This window comes from Manis pentadactyla, chromosome 8, assembly GCF_030020395.1.
Source record: "Manis pentadactyla isolate mManPen7 chromosome 8, mManPen7.hap1, whole genome shotgun sequence".
Taxonomy (NCBI): domain Eukaryota; kingdom Metazoa; phylum Chordata; class Mammalia; order Pholidota; family Manidae; genus Manis; species Manis pentadactyla.
This window is the reverse complement of record NC_080026.1, coordinates 26,534,032-26,557,500: the sequence shown is the minus strand read 5'-3', so window position 1 is coordinate 26,557,500 and position 23,469 is coordinate 26,534,032. Positions and strand designations below refer to the sequence as shown.

At 36.4% G+C, this 23,469-nt stretch overlaps 1 protein-coding gene across 7 annotated transcripts in view; it reads right to left on the bottom strand.

Moving 5' to 3' along the window:
- Positions 1-23,469, bottom strand: part of GTDC1 (glycosyltransferase like domain containing 1) — a 369,763-nt gene that overhangs the window by 14,982 nt on the left and 331,312 nt on the right. For all 7 annotated transcript variants that reach the window (XM_057505628.1, XM_036912727.2, XM_036912720.2 and 4 more), the window contains one exon: positions 14,220-14,329. In XM_057505628.1, coding sequence (XP_057361611.1) covers positions 14,220-14,329 — 110 coding nt within the window. The remainder of the gene's footprint in view (positions 1-14,219; positions 14,330-23,469) is intronic.

Below are 23,469 nucleotides of genomic sequence, written 5' to 3'. Positions count from 1 at the left end.
AATTAAATTTCTTCATCCTCTTACTTTAAAAATGGATAAAAATGAACTGCATGTGCTTTCTCAGATCAGCTTGTTCATGTAAAATTAAAAATAAAACAGCATCACTTTGAGCATGGAAAACATTTTTTGAGAAATTAAAATCTAAGTAAACATAATATATCAAGATGGATCAATTCAATATATTCACAGATCAGCAATATTTCTATGATTTTGGCAAAAGATGAATTTAATTAAACATATACAACAGTACACCTACTATGTGCAGTGTGGTATATGATGGTACTTAAAATTGTGACTAAGGGTTGTGAAATGAATTTAAAGCAGGATCAAAATAAATGAAATAGAATAGAAAAGAAAGAAAATGACAGGTAGAGGAGGAGGGAGGGGCTTTGTACAGATGAGTAAGCTAAGGCTAAAAGAGGCCATGTGGCTAAACAGGGGTCAAGTTGGAATTGGACCCCAGGCCTTGTAAATTCCAGGACAGTGTTCATTCCACTGCACATATATCTGGAATGGTTTTCATTTTACAAATGTAACGATTTAGGGAAGGAGGGAGATATAACTGGAAAAACTCACTTGTTGGATCCAGATATTCACTCCCTATTGTGCTGCTTCCTGTCAGAGACTCCTGAGCTGATACACATTGCAGGAAACATGAATGTGTACAACAGGCAGGCTTTCCACCAGACACTTACTGGGGCAAATCTTACTTTGGCCACACACACATCACACTCCATATCGCTACCATACAGAGCTGCAAGAATTCAAAAACATAAAGTACCAAAGAAAGGTACCATATTCTAAGACCTTGTATGTATCAACCCTTAGTCGCATATACATTTACAGTCTTTCACACTTAGGGTCTGTTCCTAATTTCCTATTGGTCTATCAATGCCTTGACCTTTCCTGTTCATTATTTAATAAATTCATCTATTTCCTGTGTTTTTCCCAAGTGCACGTTTTGCCTCCACTTTGAGGACGGTTTATGTAAATGAAAGAGCATTATTTCTGTTACAATTTTTGAGAACAATTTCTTGAGAGATGTTTTGGGAGTTGTATTCCAGAACATATTATTTTCATGATCTTCCCCCTGGTAGGATGGATAACTGATCTTGCCTTGAGTGCTGTACTGAACCCTTTGGTTTCAGTAGAAAAGATAAATATTCCATTAACAGAAGTTGCAGGAGTAGCCTTCAAGCAGGCTGAACGTTTAGGGGAGGAATGGGAGTGAGTTGCCATCAAAACCTGTGTCTAGTGAGTCTCCTCAGCACTCAGGCAAGGGCAAGGGCCGAGTTAAGAACCCATTCCTGTGATGGGGAGAGGGAGCTTCTCAAGTACTGAACGGGCCCCTCACCCTGTCAGGGATATCTGGGGGACCGGGGCCACGGGAGCTTGCCCCTCTGATGGGGCATGCTGCTGACTCCCCCTCTGTGTAGCTGTCTCTTTCAGAAGTTGTACTCTTCACCCACAAAGCGTCTTCCGGTCAGTTACACCACAGCCCCCACGGCGGCCAAGTGGCAACTGACCATAGTGTGATGTGGTGTGTGCTTTGCAGCTGATGGAGTTAACAGGTACCCTGAGCAAGTACAGAGGGAAGGGAAGGGAAGGGAAGGGGAAGGGATGGGACAGAAGCTCCGCTGGAGCTGGGATTTTGCCAGGTGGAGAAAGGTACACTTGTGACTCTGTGGGGAGGGGCAGAGGAATTTAGGTCACAAATTAACACAACGCATGGAGGTGGGCAAAGGCACAGATGTATTCAGGAAAAAGAGAACTGGAATTCATGAGGGATTATGCTGGGGTCAGAGTTTGAAGAGCCTTGTTTGCTACAAAGGACATTTAAGTGCATCGTGCAGAAGATCTGTGAGACACATTCCTATTATTGTTATACTCTGGTGATTCTCTTGGATGGTCTGGATTTAGAAAGAACACTGACAGCAGTAGATGGATGAAGTGAATATCAAAGTGTCCAGAGGCCAGGAGACCACCTCAATGTTCAGAGTCCCTGATGGTAAGGGCAACAAATGGGAAAGAGCCAGAGGAAAAGAGAACAAAGCCTGGGATATGCCTCTACTTTTACATCTTTGGTCAATGCAACTGCTCTGTCATAAATTATTTGCATTTACACTTATTTTATTACTGACAGAATTAAAGACTTTTTCCCCCGAAATTTGATTTACTATTTACTTCTTCAATTATCACCACCTCTATTGTTTATCAGCTGTGTGAGTTTGGGCAAGTTGTGTAACTTAAGCCTAATGTCTTTGCCTTACATAGGGGACAGTAACTGCAACTATTGTGAGGACTGTAGTGCTACTGAGATGCCAGGGTAAAAGGCCTCGCCTGTGTGCAGTACAGAGGAAGAGGTCAGTATGTTATTGTACTAATAATATGTTGATGCTTTTGCAAACCTTTATATATGTAATATATATTTAAAATCTATACTTAATTTCTTATATGAATATTTTGTTTTGCTGTTTTTGTTACAAAGAGGTTATTTTACTCAATTTCTTGCTTTCGCTAAAAATATTATATTTTAGAGCCAGGATATGTATATGAAATTCTATTATCCTAAGTTTGTTGGATCTGTTTCTGAATTCTTTTTGTCCACTTTTCTGCTTTCATGTTTTGAATCTGTACTCTTTTAAAAGTTATCACTTTGTATATGTTCTGAGTCTGGTCGGCATGTTCTTTTGTTAGTGATTTCTCTGATATCCTGCCATTCATTGATATATTTTGTAAGAATTTTAGAACTACTCTGTGAAGATATATAGAGGAGGATTCTGGCATCTAAACTGGAACCCTGTTAAATTAATAAATTAAGAGATAATGTCATTTCTATTATACAGTATTTGTTCTTTTCTGTGAGGAGCATATGTGTCTACATTTTTTGAATCTCCCTTATTTTCCCATTACATAGTGCTTTTTTCAACAAAGTAGGACTAAGACTGGGAGACAGAAGACTTCAATTTTAAATCAGATTCTTGGGAAACTGACTTTCTCAGTCATAGTCTTAGGAAAGTGACTGTATATATAAGAATTTCTAAGAATCATGTGAAGGTGGGTGTGTCTACTAAGATTCTTCCTCAGGTCCAAGCTACTTAAATGGGGCCAATATAAATAATTTCCCTCAGCTATAAATTGGGGATGTAAATACTTATTACATTATCTAATCACTAGGTTTGCTGTAAGGGTTATGAAATAATGTATTGAAACTATTTGAAAACATTACAATATAAAGGTAATGGAATGAAATGGAATTATAAAAACATTTCTGCTTCTAGACAATGTAAGATTCTAGAGGGGCCTATCCCCTCTTGTTATCCAGAAAATGGTGCCAGACCATATCAGGAGCTCAAAAAATACTTCTATGTTAGCGGAATAAGTAGTTACAAAATTAAAAAGAAAAGGAATATGTTTGAGGAATGGTACAGTCTAGAGAGAATTAGTTTATTCACTCTTAGTGTCACATTTATTTCATTTCATATATAATCATCTTATAACAACACTGATCAATGTACTAATAACTTTCCTTTTGTTGGGCTGTCTTTGTAGAAAAATTTTATACCTTTATATCAATTTGATATAAGTTATTTGTATTCCTAAAATCTTTCTACTATTTACTCTTTAGGATAGCTGCTCTGTGAAAAATGAGATTGTAGCTGAGAGCTGAGTGAACAAGGAGATGGGAGGGGATGGAAACGTTATATAATTATCCAACATTTGACTCCAGCGCTAAGGATCAGAAATGTGCCAAGATCACAGTAATAACCATTGTCATGTCAGATACTAACCAGAAGCTTTCCACATACTGTTCTTAACCTCAAATTAAAGGTGAACCAGAAAGACTTCTGTCTGCTAAAAATGTAGTTCAGATTTTAACTTTCCTTGCAACCTTTTGCCTTCTTTCCCCCACTGATGCCTAAAGCTAAAACTCCTTCTCTATTTCTGCAGAAGAACCCAACTGTAAGGCTGTGGCTATTTACAGAAAAAAAAAAAATTAGGATTATCATTTGCAGGAAGTTATTAAGTATACAAACACATTCCATTGATTTGATATCTTAAGTATTTACTTTAAAAAAAAAAATCATCTCAAGGGCTGACAATATGAAACTGCCAGGAAAACTGGCCAAAACTAAAATATTTGCATTGAGGAGCTTCTAGACTTTCTGGTTCCTTTGTAACATGGAGTCTGGTGGATGCTTTATGTAGCAGAATGACCTTTAAATTTTCTGGATTAAAAATAATCAGAATAATAGCAAGAATGAACTCCTAAGGTTCAGTATCATTAATGCCGTCTTTGGATCCAAAATGCATTAAATATTCATTCCAAATACAAACTCTTAAGGTAAGTCCATGAATCTTAAAATAAAATCTCCATAGTAGCTTCGAAAACAGTTCCCTCTGAATTATCTGATTGTTCTAACATTCTCACTGTAACTCACTGAACTGACAGGGCAGCTGGTTTATTGTCATCTCCCTTTCTCATCATTTCCTTTGTGACTGAATAGATGGATTAACAGAGGTTAATCTAGAAAGCTACGGGATCCAGTCCCAAACTTGACCTTCTGACCATATAAATCAGTCTGTCATCTTGGCACTATGGACATTTTAAGTTAGATAAGTCTTTGTTGCAGAGGTCCTGGGCACTGTAAGGTGTTTAGCTGCATCCCTGGCCTCAACCCACCAGATGCCAGCAGCATCCTCCCCTCAACAGTGGTAACAACCAAACTGGTTCTGGATATTGCCAAATGTCTCCTGGGCGTAGAGGGCAAAACCACTTCTTACTGACTCTGTAAGCTTTCCCAGGTCACTGTAAGTGATGATGAACTCCATTCCCAGGGAGTTACAGGACACAGTGCTAGAAGTATCTTCACACACCAGCTGGGTTGTCTCTAACAAGAAGACTATAGGCAATAAATACTCTACCATTTGTTAAGAGTTCTTTACTTAATGGGCTTAGACTCAACCAGACTAAGGCAGACATCTAGGGTAGGCTTGGTTTTCTCTCTGATGAGCTGCAGGTCATGATGTATTATACTAAGAGCCACGGTGGTCAGTAGTGCTGTTCACCAAATATTTCTCCTCTCCCTCATTCTAGGCTAGAAGCAGGACTGCATTTCCTGGCTCCCCTTATAGTTGGACAATGCATTGCAACAAGTTCTGGCCAATGAGTTGAGTAGAACCCTATGTCACTTTTAGGCCTGAGCACAAATTGCTAGTGGGAAGATCTCCTACTTTCTCTTCCATTTGGCATGGTAACTGGCAATGTCTGAGAAAGTGGTTGATTGGGTCTCTCTATCTACAAAGGTCCCTGAGTGATCACAAGTAGAATACTACTGCCCACTGGCAATAAACAAATAAACATAGAGCATGAATAAGAAATAGGTCTTACGTGTTTTAAGACACTGAGATTGTAAGGCTGTCTGTTGGCTTAGTGTAACTCAGCTTATTCTGACTGGTGTAAGAAAGAACTAAAAGATGAGAAAAAGATTGAAAAATAGATTTATGTTAAATCAAGGTCACCTCCACTAAAATAGAAAATATAATATAAAACCACCTAGAATTCTCTTAAGTCTTAGGGTTCTCTATTCTATTTTTATTCACTTACTCTCTAGTATTTGGAAATCGTTTTAATGCAGGTTTCTATACATCTGATAAGGCATGTAGTTGTATTGTTCTTTTATACCAAATTTATTCTTTCATTTGTTCAATAATATTTATTGAATACTAAATAAGTGCCAAGTATTGTTTGGGATATCTTTCCACTTCATATTGTTTTGACATCTTTATTTTGATGAAGACAGAGGGAAGAAGAGGGAGCTCACTTTAATACCCCAGGAGCAAGAAATTTAGTAAACGAATTTGAGGTTTTGTGTTTTTTTTTTTAAACTTTCCATTTGCAAAGAGATTATCAGAGAAAATGGAGATTCCACATGCGTGATCAGGAATTTCCCACCATATCATCTCTTTCTTATCTGTAAAATAGGAATGATTTTGTGGACTTCTACACAGAGTACAGGTTGAACAATGGCATTGGAGGTAGACTGAGAAGGTTTGAATGGTGGCTTCATTATTGGGTGGATGGCTGATTTCAGGCCAGTGACCTAGCCTTCCTGTGCCGTACTGTCCTCAGCTGTAAATGGTACCCACAATGGTGCCTAAATACAGGGCTATTGTAAAGAGTAAATAAAGCAATGCATAAAGGGCTTAGACCAGTACCTGGCACATGCTAAGTGCTCAAGAAAGGTCAGTTCCCACGATTTTAAGGAACGTCTAGTAAGTGATAAATAAAGCACTGGCCTGGGGCTACAAGTTGCAAACCTCATAGAACACGTCAGCATTATTCACCATTTTATCCTAGATGTCTGGCTTAGTGCTTTGCACAAAGTAAATGTTTAAAAAACACTGAACACAAAAGAAGAGAGTAGGGATGTACAGACCGACTCCCAGGTTCTACTCCTAACCTTGCTAGTAAATACTGCCCATCTCACCCACTGTGCCCAGCTGTGGGGACCCGGAACAGTCACTGTCCCAGATCTCCCTTCTCTTTTGTAAAATAAAAGGATGAGACAAAAACACTATAAACAGGGTAGCTATAAACTAAAACCACAAATCTACACCTACTACTCTTCAGAAAAAGGATTATAAAAACCTTGCAACAGCATAATCCACATACTTGGAAATAATCAACAGTATGGAGACTCTACAAAGTTTCTCTGTTACCATTTTGACATTTTCAAAAGAAATTTAATGTTAGCTTCATCAAAAAGGGCAGTAAAACACATTAGCATGAATGTAATCATTCAACTTGCTAGCCTTTCCCTAAGAGCTCTGTGGCGAGGGAAGGAGAAGGAAGCTGGATAAAGAGTAATTAATGAATAAACTCGCAACTCGAAGAAGGGTAAGTTCCAAAGATCTAATGTACAGCACAGTGATTACAGTCAACAATACTGTATTATATACTTTACAGTTGCTAAGAGATTAGATCTTAAATGCTCCTACCATAAAAAAGAAATGAGAATTATGTGATGTGAGAGTTCTTAACTAAAGCTATGGTGGTAATCATATTGCAATACATAAATATATCAAACTTACATGTTGTATATGTTAAACATATATAATGTTATATGTAAACCATTTCTCAATTAAAAAAAAGAAGGGAAATGAGTATTTAATGGTGCTCCAGTCACATATTAAACCTTTCTTGGTTTTCCACTACATCTAGGCTTGTACACAAAAGAGAAAAGCTCGACTCACTTATCGACAAGGCAGTCAAGTGACTTAAGCCTTCAGAATCTCAGTTTCTTTATCTATCAAGTGGGATAATTATACCTGCTCCATTAGGATTATCATGATCACTACACTAAATAACCTGGCAAAGGACAACTAAGGAGCAAACTTTCAATAAATAGTAGCAACTAATAGCATAATAGTAAGTATTGCAATGATTTACAGGAAAACAACTTCCTTAAAAATGTTAAGAGCATTGAGAGTAATTCTGGCTGATATTACACAGGATCTAAATTGGTTTTAGAATATGAGTTTTAGATATGCCACGGTAGAAACCAGAAGAGACAACAGTCAATGAAAAATATGTTTGCGATGGAACTCCTTCTGTGAAATGCTGGATGTTAAGTTAGGAAAAAAATTAATGTTTCAATTTAGAGAAACAGTTTGTTCAAAAAACAAGAACATGGAAAAGTAACATAGACAGTGGCTGTAAGTACTACCTACATAATTTCTTTGTGCCTCAATTCCCCCACCTGAGAGAAATGGAAATAGACTGAACAAGACTGTTATGAAGAGTTAAAGAGTTAATATCTATAAATAGCTTAGAATAATGCCTGGAATATAGTAAGTTCTATATAAGAGTCTGTGAAGCCAGAATGATAATAAGGATGGCTGAAGATACACAGAATGGCCTTTTAGTAAACTTTGCAGTGAAGACTGGCAGGGTGGCCTTTTGGGACCACAACCTAGAAAATTACCAGGCTCATTCATCCACTCAACAACCTGGGCTCCTCCTATGTGCAAGGTAAGGTGCTAGAGCTGTAAAAAGAGTTGATTCACGTTTGAAATGACAAAGATGGACCTGAGGCTAAGGCAGAAAGGAGCCCCACTTGAGACTGGCAGTAACAGAAGCATGAACATAGATAATATGATGCCCCTGCCTATGGCCTTCCAACAGCATTCCCTAATTTTTTCAAAGTACCCTAGGTACTTGTTACCTAGAGAGCTTCCTAGAGGTGGAGACTGAGTCTTGTTCCCTGTGGAACTCCCGTTCCACAGTGCTCAGTAAGTATATGTTGAAGTGAAGCCAAAGTGAGTATAAGACTGGACCCGGAATTACTGAGTTTTCAGTTCTTGGGCCCTTAACTGCTCACCTTCTCACTTTCAACCCTCTGTACTGCTCAGTGTTACTGTGTGGGAGGGAGGACTCTGACCCCAAGATCATGGGGAGTAAAATCCTAGTCTGCTTTGTAATGATGGCTTAAAACCACCCAATAATAAAACTGCTAAGGAGGATTCTGCTCAGAGATTTCCTCCAGCCACTTTTCTCAGTCCCTCCACAAACAGCTTGAAGTTGGCACAAACAAAACTGAACTCACCAGCTCTGCAAATGAGCTTTTTTCCTTCTTACATTTTCTTCAGGCATCAGAAGAAAATTTTGAAGCTACCAAATTCTTTTCCATATTTTTCTTAAGACTACCTCTCATACAGGCCTCTCGCTGATTTCTCACGATTCACCTCGCAGAATCACACTTGGATCACCATGGTAGTCTTACTGTGATTCTGCTTGCACATCATTGCAAGATAGAGCTTCCTAAAACACATGTTTCATCATATTTCTTCCCTGTTCTAGTTTCCTTATTTCTTACCTTTACCTAATCTCTTGGTTATCAAGATCCTCCATACTTTGATCCTACCATAACCATGTAAAGTACGTATTATTTATTAAGATCTGAATGCAGCTTCTCCTATTCTACTTAGATTAGTGATCTCATGGCACTAATCACAGAAATTGTTCTCCCATTTAAATACAATATCTAAAATGTTTGCTTCTATATGCTTTGCCTGTGTCATTTCTCTTTTGGAATATCCTAATCCTTTGGCTATTCAAGTTCTAGCTTTCAATTAACATTCTACTCTCAGTCACATGTATATGTACTAATATGTAATCATATTATCTTGTGTTTCACTCTCTGTTTCCTGTTTATCCACAAGTGTTCTCTCCTCAGAAAAAACTATAAACTGCTTGAGGGAAGGAAGTTTACATTATTTTTACCCATTTATCCAAAACAAATCTTCACTGAGTTCCAGCATTGTGTTAGGCACTACTCTATAGACAGTGATAAACAAGATATACATAATCTCTGTTCTCATAGTACCTATATTCTAGTGTGTAACTGCATGTGTACATAAGGGAAGTGAGATAAAAATTTATACATAATTATTAATTAGGAACTAGGTAAGCACCATAAAGTAAAAATATATGGTACTATAAGACCATGATAAAATTTCATATTGAGAGGAAATGCCACTGAGCTGACACCAAAAGGATAAAATAGCAACAAACAGGCAACTATCCAAAGGTCTAAAGATGCCTGGTGCCTTAGAGAAACTAAAAGCAAGTTAGATCAATAAGCATAGAGAGCAGAAGATGGGCCACATCAGACGAAAGTACTGAGGTACAGGCTGGGTGTAGTTCCTAGCATTGTACAAGAATCAAGAAGTACTTGCTAAGGGAGAGTAAACATTAATGGTTCTTAAGAGCCATAATGAACAATGGCAGAGGTAATTTCCAAACTTTTGTACATTTAAAATTAAACAAAATGGAGAACACCCAGAGTTACTTGAACACTTGACATATGAACACATATGACAAATATGAACACTTGACAGCAACAAAATATTAGTAGGAGATTTAACACCACATTTACATCCATGGGTACATCATCTGGACAGAGAAATGACAATGAAACATTGGACTTAAGTGACACAGTAGGCCAGATGGCCTTAGCAGTACATACAGAACATTCCATTCAAAAGAAGAAGAGTACACATTCTTCACAAGTGCATATGGAACATTCTCCAGAATAGATCACATGTTAGGCCACAAAACAAGTCTCAATAAACTCAAGAAGACTGAAATCATATCAAACATCTTTTCTGACCATAGTGGTATGAAACTAGAAATCAATTACAAGAATAAAACTGGAAAAACTACAAACATGGAGATTAAACATTATGTTACTGAAAAACTACTGGGTCATAGAAGAAATTGAAAGAATAATAAAAAATACCTAAAGAAAAATGAAGACAGAAATACAGCATACCAAAATCTATCAGATGCATCAAAAGAGGTTCTAAGAGGTAAGTTCATAGTAATACAAGATACCTCAAGAAACATGAGAAATCTCAAAGAAAAAATTTAACTTTACACCTAAAGAAACTTGAAAAAGAAGAACAAATGATGCCCAAAGTTAGAGAAGGAAGGAAATAAAACATCAAAGCAAAAATAAATGAAATAGAGACTAAAAAGACAATAGACAAGATCAATGAAACTCAGAGTTAGTTCTTTGAAAAGATAAATAAAATTGACACTTTAGCTAAGACCCACCAAGAGAAAAAGAGAGCTCAAATAAATAAAATCAGAACTGAAATTTCCAACCGATACCACAGAAATATAAAAGATCATATGAGACTACTAAGAAAAACAAAACACCAGAAAATTGGACAACCTAAAGGAAATGAATAAATTCCTAGAAATTTACAATCTTCCAAGAATGAATCAAAAAGAAATAGAAAATCTGAATAGACTGATTACTAGTTAAGGAGATTGAATCAGTAATTAAAAAAAAAAAACCTCCCAACAAACAAATTTCAGGTACAGGCAGCTTTCTTGGTGAATTCTACCAAACATTCAAAGAAGATTTAAATACTTATCCTCACACTCTTCCAAAATAAACTGAAGAGAAGGGAAAACTTCCAAGCTCATTTTATGAGGACAGCATTAACCTAATTCTGAAAAAAGACAGTACCCTACACAAAAAGAGAAGTACAGACCAATATCCTTGATTAACATATGCAACAATCCTCAGCAGAAGATATATAAACTGAATACAATAATACATTAAGAGGATTCTATACCACGGTCAAGTGGAATTTATTCCAGGGATGCAAGTATGGTTCAAGACTTGCAAATCAATCAATATGATGTAGCACATTAATAAAATGAAGGTTAAAAATCATATGATTATCTCAAAAGGTGCAGAAAAAACATTTGACAAAATTCAACATCCAATTATGATAAAAACTCTCAGCAAAGTGTGTATATAGGGATGTACCTCAACATAATTAAGACTATATATGATAAACCCACAAATAACATTATATTCAATGGTAAAGAGCTGAAAGCTTTTCCTCTGAGATCAGAAATAAGACAAGGATGTCCACTCTTACCACTTTTATTCAACATAATTCTGGAAGTTCTAGCTACAGCAATTAGGCAAGAAAAATAAATAAAAGGAATACAAATTGGATGGGAAGAATTTGTAAACCTGTCACTATATGCAGAGGACTTGATACTATATATAGAAAATCCTGAAGAATCCCACAAAAAACTGTTATAACTAATAAAAGATAAAGGAAACAAAAATAATATACAAAAATCTGTTGCATTTCTATACACTAAGGACAAACTAACAGAAAGAAAAGTCAAGAAAAGAATCCCACTTAAAATCACATCAAAAAGAATAAAACACCTGGAAATAAATTTAAGGTGAAAGTCCTAAACATTGGAAACCATAAAACACTGATGAAAGAAACTAAAGAAGGCACAAGTAAAAGGAAAGATAATCAGTGCTTATGGAATGAAAGAACTAATAATATTAAAATGTCCACATTACCCAAAGCAATATACTGATTCAATGCAATTCCTATCAAAATTCTAAAGACATTTTTCACAGAACTAGAACAAATAATTCTAAAATTTGTATGGTGTCACAAAAGACTCTGAATAGCCAAAACAATCTTGAGAAACAAAAACAGTGCTGGAGAAATCACACTCCCTGACTAGATTATACTAAAAAACTAATCAAAACAATATGATTTTGGCATAAAAACAGATACACAGATCATATAAACAGGAGAGCCCAGAAATAAACCTATACATATATGGTCAATTAATTTACAACAAAGGATACAGAATACACAAAGGGAAAAGACAGTTTCTTCATTAAATAGTCTCTGGAAAATTGGACAGTTGTATGCAAAAGAATAAAAGTGGACCACTATCTTACACCATATACAACGATTAACTCAACATGAATTAAAAAAAAGACTTGAATATAAGAACTAACTGAAGCCATAAAACTAGAAGAACACATAGGCAGTAAGCTCACCAACATTGGTCTTAGTTAATTTTTTGGGGTCTGACTCCAAAGGAAAGGACTGCAGTAAAAATAAGTAAGTGGAACGACATCAAACTAAAAAGCTTCTCCACAGTGGAGACCATCAACAAAATGAAAGGGCAACCTACTGATTGGGAGAAGATATTTGCAAATCATATATCTTACATGGGGTTAATATCCAAAGTATATAAAGAACTCATACAACTTAATAACAAAAGAAACCCAGATAACTGATTAAAAAATGGGTAGAGAATCTGAATAGGCATTTTTCCAAAGAAGACATACAGATGGACAATAGGCACATGAATAAATGCTCAACATGACTAGGGAGTAGGAAGTGCAAATCAAAACCACAATGAGATACTATCTTATGCCTGTCACAATGACTGTTATCAAAAAGACGTAACAGAAATAAGTGTTGGCCTGGATGTGGAGAAAAGGGAACCCTCATACACTGTTGGTGGAGATACAAATTGGTGTAGCCACTACGTAGATTTGTCAAAAAATTAAAAATAGAGCTACTGCAAGATCCAGCAATTTCATTACCGGGTATCTGAGAAAAAGGAAACACTAATGGGAAAAGATATATCTACCCCTATGGTCATTGTAGCATTATTTATAATAGCTAAGATATGAAAACAACCTAAGTATCCATGAAATGGATGAATGGATGATGAAAATGTGGTTATAAATACACTGGAATGCTACTCAGCCATAAAAAATGACACCATGTCATTTGTGACAACATGGATGAACCCTGAAGGTATTATGCTAAGTGAAATAAGTCAAAGACAAATACTGCATGACTTTATGAATATGTGGACTCTAATAACCAAAACAAATAAAATAACAAAATCCAGACTCAGAGATACAGAGAAGACATTGGTGGTTGCCAAAGGTGAAGGGGGGACAGGCAGTTGGAAGGTGAATTGAATTGAGACGCACAAACTTCCTGTTATAAAATAAAATAAGTCATGGGGATGTAATATACAGCACAGGGCAGACAGTCAATATTGTAGTAACTATGTAAGGTGACAGACAGTAAGTAGACTTATTGTAGTGATAATTTCACAATTTATACAAATGTCAAATCACTATGTTGTACATCTGAAGTGAATATGATACTGTAGGTCAATTATACCTCAGTTAAAAAAATATGAACACTTAAGTGCTTATGAAAGGGGTTCAGATGCTCATCTTACTGATGCAAATATGCCCACTGAGGACCAGGGAGAAGGAAATGGCTGTGAAAAGGCACTAGGCAGCATTAAGGATGAGAAGATTTGCTGCTATCAGGTTTGGAGTTTTGTTTTGTTTCCTCAACATCAATAAAAAGGAGTGGACCAATGACAACTCTGATGTAGACAGGGGTCTACTCCACGTTGCAAGTCTGGTGCCAAACTGCTTTACACAGGCACCTAACAGATGGTAATGTATTTCAGCCATTACCAATGTGAGGAGGATTCAAACCAGTAACCCCAGAGGTGAGAGGTTGTATATCCAATTACAAATTCCCACTTTTCTTAAGCATTAAGATGCCTAAAGCAATATATTTTATTTACATCAAGATGCATTGTATAAACTATATTTGATAAAAGAGATGGCTTCATGTTCTCAACTTAAATCAAAGAATGCTTACTTAAGTATTTTTTTAATTGAATCACACTTTTAATGCCATCGTATAATCTTTTGGTTAACAGTGCTCATCTTGATTATTCTAACAAAGGGAAACATGGAAATTAATACTGAAGTTGTAGAGCTTATGTCATCTATAAAAATACACATTAGAAAATTCAAAAAAGATACCTGGGATATCTGTGAAGGTTTCTCCAAGGACAGACACATGGAAATGGAGTCCTAAGTCCTTAAGATGCATTAGTACCTTAAAAAAACTCTCTGGATCTTTATCATGTTCCCTGGAAGTAAACACAGAAAATATAATTTTTGATACCTTAGGATATGTTTTAGGAAAGGTGTTTTCATTTCTCACAGTATCAATTCCTTTTGCGGCCTATTGCTAGGTCTGGGAGCCTCTGGCACCCAAGCAGAGATCTTCCCCAATAAACTTATATTGTAGCATCAGCATTGAATATTTTCATGACTCTAACTTTCCTCTCATAGCTCAAAACCCAGTCCTATTGACATCTTGAGGCTCTGCAGCCTCTTATTAAAGGAAAACTCTAACTCCTTTATTAAAGGAGAAATACAAGATAGATTTTTGGGGTAGACTGTAGAAAATCTAGTGTATTTCCCTTTCTCTTAAAATGGTTAATTTTCCATTTAACATGGGTTTTTAACAAAAGAAAAGACCAGTCTTCAAAGGACAATTCTCTACTGATCATGAGAATGTACCAAAGATGTTTTTCATTTCTGTGGATCTGAATACCTTCCTCTCATATTTACTGAGCCCCTTTGTGCCTACAAGGAACATACAATTTAGGGAGTGAGATTACAGACTCTCTCACTAATCTCTCATTTTAAATAATTGAATGCAGAATTATAAATACATCAAAAGGGAGTAGGCCTGAGTCTAAGTCTCCTGAGTATCAACTTAGGAGTGGAGGTTAGTCAACATATAAAGGAATAGTAATAAAGATAATTCTTTCATTTACTAGAGGCTTTGAAAAACATAGCTTATTTTTGTTTGTTTAGCTTGTCAGTCTTCTTTGTAATGACAGAATGAGAGGCTAAAGGACACTAAAATAAAAAACATTCACCAATTCCAGAAATCACATTAAAATGGAATGAGTTATTTTTTACATTCTAAGGTGTGAATATTTCAGTATTTCTTGCTTTTAATTACACTGTTTTAAATTATCTTATTTCAGACAGATGTGGACCAGATGTCTTCAAAATATTTGTTTTTTATTTATTATTCAGAATTTTAACTTATTTTTTATATTACAGAGAAATAGTTATATATCAGCAATTGAATTTCTCATTTACCAACTAATTATGTAAAATAAATCTGTAAATTGATCAAACTGCTATATGAAATATGAAAATTACATCATTCAGGAAATCTTATGAAAAATGACATCTGCAACCCTAAATGTGTTAATTCACAATTCAGTCAATATTTTCAGTATCAAGAATTAAAACAAATGCATCTTCTGATTAACATTTTTAAACAGCATGTATAATCTTATGGAATTACAAGATTTTATAGAATTAGAGTTCTGTAACCATTTATTTTAAGCTATTTCTCAGTTTGACTTATTTCAAATAATAAAGAATGCAATGGCAAAATGTTCATCGCTTTTTAAGTTGATGCATATTACATACATGTACCACTGGGAAGTGTCTGGATGGTTCCCATACATACTTACTGCTGTGGGCAAGAACAAAGACCCCAAAGAGTTTGAAAGTATAGAATACGCCACATGCTATCATCAACAATATCAACCAAATAGCTGCCACCTAATCTGTAGTATATTCGTTTAGTCTGATTCTCTTGGAAATACAGAGATGGAAAGAATGGAAACAATAAAACAAACAGAATATATCTTAAAGGGGGGGTAACACTATAGGGAAATCTAGCCACTCCGTTTTCGCAATTTTTCATTTTGAGTTCCAAAAATTTTGGCTAGAGATCCCCAAAAGAGTATGTATTCTAAATATTTCCTGCTGTTTTCTTGTTTGTTTGTTTTGTGTCAAGTAAAAATAGCTGTGATTTGGGGTTGGGAGGTGGTTTTATGGGGTAGAAGCTGTAGTTCCTCAAAGATTCCAATGTGAGTTATTTTCAAAACAGCAGTCTCCCTGAGTTTCTATCTCCACTGTTTCTATGCAAGATAAATGCATTACAATCCTACTGTTCTTTAGATTAAAAAATATTCAACTCATTTAAACTTTAAAAAAAAAAGCAGTTCACCCATTTCTTTAGATTTTTTTTATAGGTGGACAAAAGCTTTTCATATTCTATAATCACTTTGCATAAGAGCACAAGGTATTTGTATGAGTCCCCTCTCTTTCTGTTTAAACTAGAATATTTGCACAAATGCAAGGTATAATTTTTCTTCCCCAGAATTATCCCTCAGAAAAAAGAGGCACTTTATGCTAAAGTTGTTATAAAGTCTTTCATAATACTGCACTCTCTCAATTACTTTATTTTGAAAAAAGTAGTGTTTGGGGACCCTGCATCAACCTGAAACAATGCCAACTGATGAGAGTCCTGGATGATTTTAGCAGTCATGCATTTGATGGGACTGGCGAAAATGGAAGCAAAGGAATTTAATACCGAGCTAGCAATTACTCTGGGAGACATGACCTAATAATTTAAAGTGCTGGATGTTGTTGAAAACAAATATTTTAAAGATCACTAAAAAATGTAATAGAGTAAGTGGTTACAGGAGATCATGAGTCGTAAGTGGGTTTTTATAGCTGGGGGAAAGATTTCCCGAGATGGCAGCACACAGCTTCACAAATCTTGTGCCCCAAACCGCTTAGACTGAATTCCAGACGACAGGTAGTGGAAACACGCCAGCTGCCTGAAAAGGTGTCACTGTTCAGAATGCATGGCAAGGGAGTGGGACTAAAACTGCGTCGCGAAATATAACGGTGGGAAAAGGGCATACTTCTAAATTATTCTACAGGGTATGTGCTTTCAAGGATTATTTATGTTTAAACTAGTTTATATATTATAAGAAGACTCTTTATTTCACATAACTGATTTTTCTGTTTACTCTTTAGAAAAGTAGGAAATCACCTAACATTAGATCATTGAAGTGTGCCCAAATATTTAGCAGAATATATGAATGTCTTATATTCTTTAGTAAGAAATCTGTTTTGAAGCTCTCATTATTTTAGCATGAAGCATTTAATATAGGATGGGGAGGCATTAGAAATAATATATGGAATGCCCCTTTCTGCCAACAGTTATCAATATTAAACCCAAATTTAGTAATATGTTCAATTCTCTATAACCATACTTGTAGACTTATGGGCTCCTAAATACTCTTCTGCTCTTATCCACTGCTGGTAGAAATGTAAACTGAAATACTATTTTAGAGGGCAATTTGGTATTGTACATAATAAGCCTGAAAATGTATATACCTTTTGCATCAGTAATTTCAATTCAGAAAATTACCCCATAAAATAACAAATAGGTGCACAGAAATTCAGCTAGAGTATGTTTGTAACAGCATTGTTTATAATGGTAACCATCTGTAAACAATCTAATGGGATGACAAGAAAATACATTTTGGCACATTCATATGATACAGTAACATGTAGCCATTAAAAATAATTCTGTAGAAGTATATTTCCTGACATGGAAAAATTATCCAAGAAACACTGTTAAGTAAAAGGGAAGTGAGAGAGTAGTTGGTATTATTGATTTGTTTTTGTAAGACAAATGGATGTATGTGCCTAGAAAAAGTTTGGGAGGAACTATACCAAAATGTTAACAGGGTTTATCCCTGGGGGTGGCATTATAAATGTTTTTTTTTCACTTTTTCTATTGTTTCTTTAATAAAGGCTTTTTAAAATATAAATCATTTTAATGCTTTTAAGGAACCAGTCCTCCCTAATATTCTGCCATAAAATTGTATTCATAGGATTTTTGCTTAACTCTGTAACATTTTCAGGGTTGATAGTAGTATAATTCTTCATTTTCTGTGACCTTTCTACATTTGACAGCTGCCCATCAAGTAATGATTTACCACAAAACATTCTAGAAGATGTCGGAGTCCAAGGTTCCCAACAATTCCCACTCTCTTGACTCGGTAAGAATGAAACAGTCTGGCTGGGAACGCGCTCCTCAGCAGCCCAACTATGGCAGAAGAGACCACCGCAGAAATATTTCAGGCTTACAGGAAGCAGCAGATATAGCAGGAACAGCTTTTATTCCCAAATATTATTCAGAACATTTGAAAACCATAAACTGTTTCCATGTGTTTTTTCTTCCTATATCTGTTCTCTTGCTGTTGCCTTTCCCATTTAGCTTTTTAGAACTAAATATCTTCTTATTCCTCACTTAGCATTCATTCAGTAAATATTTATTGAGGATTTCTAAGTTCTCCATACTTACCGCTTATACTAAACTGTTACTCTTTGCTATTTTCCCACATAACATTATACTTTTTGAATGCAATTTCTTTGATCTAATTCCTTGCCTTGCCTGGGCAGAAACATGGCTCTTCACAGATTCCACAGTTTCCCCAGCAGCATGTCACTCTGGATGGAGAACTCTATGATGGAAAGATAAATGATGTCGGGTTTTTCACCAAGTACCCAGAACCTTGCCAAGCAGTGGTACACATTACTTGTGCTTATCAATAGCTGTTTCTTCTCCCCTTCTGGGTACATGGAAGATCCATGTTCACCCCTTCTGAGTAGGGGAGGCCACAGGGCTAGGGGCCAACGGACTGTAGGCTGTGTGTCACTTCCAGGTAGAAGTATGTAAGAGCCGTTCTGGGTAGCACTTTCTCTGAGGAAGAAGCATGACTCCAGAGGGCAAATGTGTGAAGGTGTCTATCTAGGCAGACACTGCTGGCTGGAACATTCCTGAGATTCCTGAGCTGTGGTGGGCAGAAAAGTTGAACCATGGTTTCTGTGCATGTCATGAAGAATCACAGAGCACCTGGCAGGCAGATAGAAGCAGGGGGTCCCTCAGCAGTGGCCTGTGAGGAATGGGGACCAGGAATATGGAAGATGGAGAATCTTCAACTGCTTCAGCGTTTTCTCACCAAATCGAAATAGGCCACTGCAGAGAAATTAAGTTATAGAAAAATAAAATTCTAATTTATGTGTATCAAGGTTTGATGCCATCTGCACATTCATATTCTCATCTTCCTTTTTAATAGTGGAAGGAGAGATGTCTGCCTTTCAAAATGCAAAGTCTACTGGAGCTCTGTATCTCACACCTCGCTTCTTGTTGAGAGGTCTGTGTTCTCACATTCAGTTTTCTTCCTAAAGCCTTTGGTCCTACTTCCTCCTCCACAATTTCTTCCTTTATGTCTTTGGCACTTTTCAGCTATCCTTTTTACCCGACAACATTTACTGGCAACGATAGTCCCAATAATGTCCCATTTCTAGGTGACTTGTCACAGATCATTTCATCTTAGAACATCAGCTATGTCCCTCTGTACTGTCCTCCTCTGTTTTCCCTACAACTTTGCTCCCATTCTCGAATTCTCTTGGATGACAGTTTCTCTAAAAATTCCAACTCCCACCCCTGTCCCCATTCATTCTCATGCTTCTTATGTTTTCTCCTACTTTTGACACCACTGACCATAGTCTGCTTTCTCATAAATGATTCTTGCTTGTTTCCAAATGGTGTATTTAGACCATGACCTAATGACTTTCTCCCCAACTAAATCCTCCCACTCATTCCATCCAGAAGGCCACCCAGTGAAAACCATATTCAGTGAGTCACTTTTTCAAGTAAGTCCCACAACATGATTTCCTTTTGAATTTCCCCACTGTAAAAGCTTAGACACCACCCCCACCCCTAACTCTTTCTCTTCAACAGTGATTTCCACTCTGCCTGGATTATCATATACAGTAATTTCATTCAGCTGTCTAACTGGCCAATGTGTGCTCTTTCTCTGCAACTCTGGCCAGGAAACCCATAGACAGCCATGCCTCAAAGAACTGGCAGGCCATGGAGTGTCTTAATTAAGAGAACTGGGTCTTCCCCACCCTTGGGATACTAACTTAAGCAGCATATACAGGCACACATACTTTTAAGCCATCATACTGTATGTATTTATTTCCTCTCAGAACTGGGAGGTTCTATGGAACTAAACATTTTCCCCAATTCACTACTAAGTCTTTCTACTTCCCTCAGTAATAAAATTTATCCTTGTCAAATGTGACAATGGGGGCTGTAATTTGAAAATAACTAATCATTTAGATTTCCTTTTGGGTTACATTTCCCTCCAAGAGATATGTAGAAATACATTCAAATGTGCTCGCTAGTTATCCTGACGGCTACCCATGCAGCCTGCCTCCTAGAGTTAGGAACACTTGCTGGGGTCTAGTCTAGGAAATTATCTAACATCCCTGAGAATTGTTGTGTTTCATTTAGGGAGATGTATGATTCTTGTTTCCTGTCTTTCCCTGACTTCCAGGAAGCTTACTGTCAGGGTTTAATGGAACTCAATCTCAGCATCCATCAGCAGGAAATAATAGTACTGCAAAATATAATAACAGAAATAAAAAAAAGTCACAGGATGGGCTTAACAGTAGAAAGGTTTTGCAGAAAATAGAATCAATGATCTTGAGATAGAGTTTATCCAATGGCAACAGCAGAGAGAAAACAGACAAAATAATAATAATAATAATTTTTTAAAAACTGAACTTTTTAGGCGTCTGTGGGGCAAAAACATAAGATCCAACATTTGTATCATCAGAGTCTCAGAAGAGGACTCTCTATTATTTCTTATAACTGCATGTGAATCTACAGTTATCTCAATACAAATTTAATTATAAAAAATGCATGCCCACTTTGAATAAAATACAAATAACATAGAAATATATGAAGTATGCACTGAAAATCCCTATTCCTTACCCCTTGATACTACTCCTCAGATAGAACTACAACTAAGAGCTATTTGGTGGGTAGGCCTCCTGACCTGTTTCTATGCACATGCAAACATACGTATTTGCGTGAGTGTATTTTTTTATATGCCTTCCTTATTGTATAAACATGAGATCAGTAATTCTGCACTTCCCTTTTTACTTAATACATAATAGATATTTATAGACATCAATGCATATAGCTATTTCATTTTAAAATGGTTACCTAATATTTCATAATTTTTAATTAAAATTCTCCTATTAGTGGACATTTGATTCCAATTTTTTTATGTTTCTGATAATACTAAGGGTGACATCTCGTTCTCTTTATGACATGCAAATTTCTCTTTGAATCCTTAATCCAATCTTGGTTTTCCGTCTATCCTGTGAATGTAGCCCTCCCGTGTCTCTGACTGAGGCCCCTCTCCCCCTTCCTGCAGTGTTCACCCTCCTTTTAGAATTGTCTGACTCTCAAAGTTTTACCTACTTTACCTTGTGTTATGTTGTAAGTCCACAGGGGCAGAGCTCATGCCTCTTTGCCCCCTCTATCCCCCATGTCTGGATCAAGGCCTGGCATACAGTTTAAAAAGATATTTTAATAAAATTAGTTGAAAAAAAAGTTATTATTCTTGACTAAATTGAATTAACCCTTAAATCTTGTTCGTGTCCTGTAAATCTAATCTCTTTATGCCCACCTACTGTAAACTAATATCCTACTGTTTATGTAACAAGGTGAATAGGCAGCCTCTTCAGCTGGCTCTTCCGGTGACAGCTCCCCTGTAACACTTACAAGCCGCACTGCTGCTCTGCGAGACACGGCAACTACCGGCCCAGCCCTTCTCGAGGACCTACACATGCTGATTCTCCCAACAGCCCAGGATCACAAGCCTGACATATTTCTCAGCACAAGGATGCTGATTGGCCTGCACCAAACTTGTCCTGCTGATCAACTTATTACCAACCTTGCCAATTTTTCTGATAGAAATAATTTAAAATTTGCTTGAAAATTTCCATTTTATAGTATAATGTTATCACCTCATACCCTGACACAATCTCTGAGCTTCAGGTCCCCTCTACCAATTCAGCTCCCAATAAAAACCTGTTACATTACCCTCTTCAACATGATGTTCCTTAGATGTCTCTTCTCTGGAATGTACCTTAACCAAAAACTATTAAATTGAAATTAAGCTGCTCTATCCAACATTCAAGTATTTCCATCAACCATTTATTCCTACGATTCCCCCAAATAAGTGTTGGTACTCATATTGATTCTCATTCTGTTCCTTTCTGTTGTTTTTCAACTCACGGCTCTTGGGCCTACAATTCTTGAGTCTGGAACATGCTCCCCTTCTCTTCCTGTCACTCTTTGTTGCCTCTTTCACTGACTTTGAGTTTCTTGTTTACTAGTTGTCATTCCTATGAAATCGCACCTCACTCTGAATCACTCCTGTACTAACAATCATACGTTACTGATGATTCCATGAATGTGTTCTTTTACATTGGTTTGTATCTGTCCCCCTGTAATTTGTTTGAAAGCCCCACAACATCAGAGAAACTCTCTGACTCCAGAAATTGGAAGGCACTCAAAATGTGACTTGGAAATGAATGAACGATGTTTCTGTCATGGCTGAAAAGAGACAGGTATAGTTTTAAAACTACAGTAGGATAGGTCTGTGACATGACACGAAGAATTATTATTTTTTTCTAATGGAGAATTAAACATGGTCTGGATTATTAGATGCCTTTCATCAAAATGGATTGCATTTCTTAATAACAGGTTTTCCTATTCAGTTGTGGACATTTTGTCACATGTAGAAATGACAAGGTCTTTAATCACAGAGGAAAGAATCTTAATTTGAAAAGAAAAATCCACTCCAAAACTTCCTTCTGATTTAAAAAATGTTACAATAGACATGAACAGAGTGATTCTTAAGAAATCTCTCCACTGCAGCAAAAAATGCTGAAATGTTGTCTACTTTATACATTATGTCTTGCTTCTAGACAAGTGCTGTGTCTTTTGGCTACACAGAGATCTCCTAGCAGAGACTGTCTCCCTTACTCAGCAGCAACTGCTAAGCCCACCAGATTGTGATGGCAGGGACTGTGGAAGGAGGAACACAATATGGAATGTCTGTTCTAGAAAGACCTGCTGAAAATGATGTGTTCCTGTTGCTGCATATGTTGCATTTTTTCATTTTATAAACAGGATTAATTATGTATTCTCCTACATTCTAACAAATGGAATAAATCTGTATTATTCTACTTAGTCTCTTTCACAATACCATAAAAGAAAAAAGCTTAGCCCCAAGGCTTGTTATTCTAGTCTTTCGTTGCTTTTTACTTAAAGTTATTGAGAACTACTCAGAGTGGGTACATGAGGTAGGCTAATTATTCATATGGAAAAGAATAAAAGATTCTGGATGTTGTAATGACATCACATGCTATAAATTAGCTATATTGCTCAACAAAAGGTTCTCCAAAATGAGAGGCCTCATGAACCAAAGTCTTAATTAAATATACTTACTGTTAGTGGGTA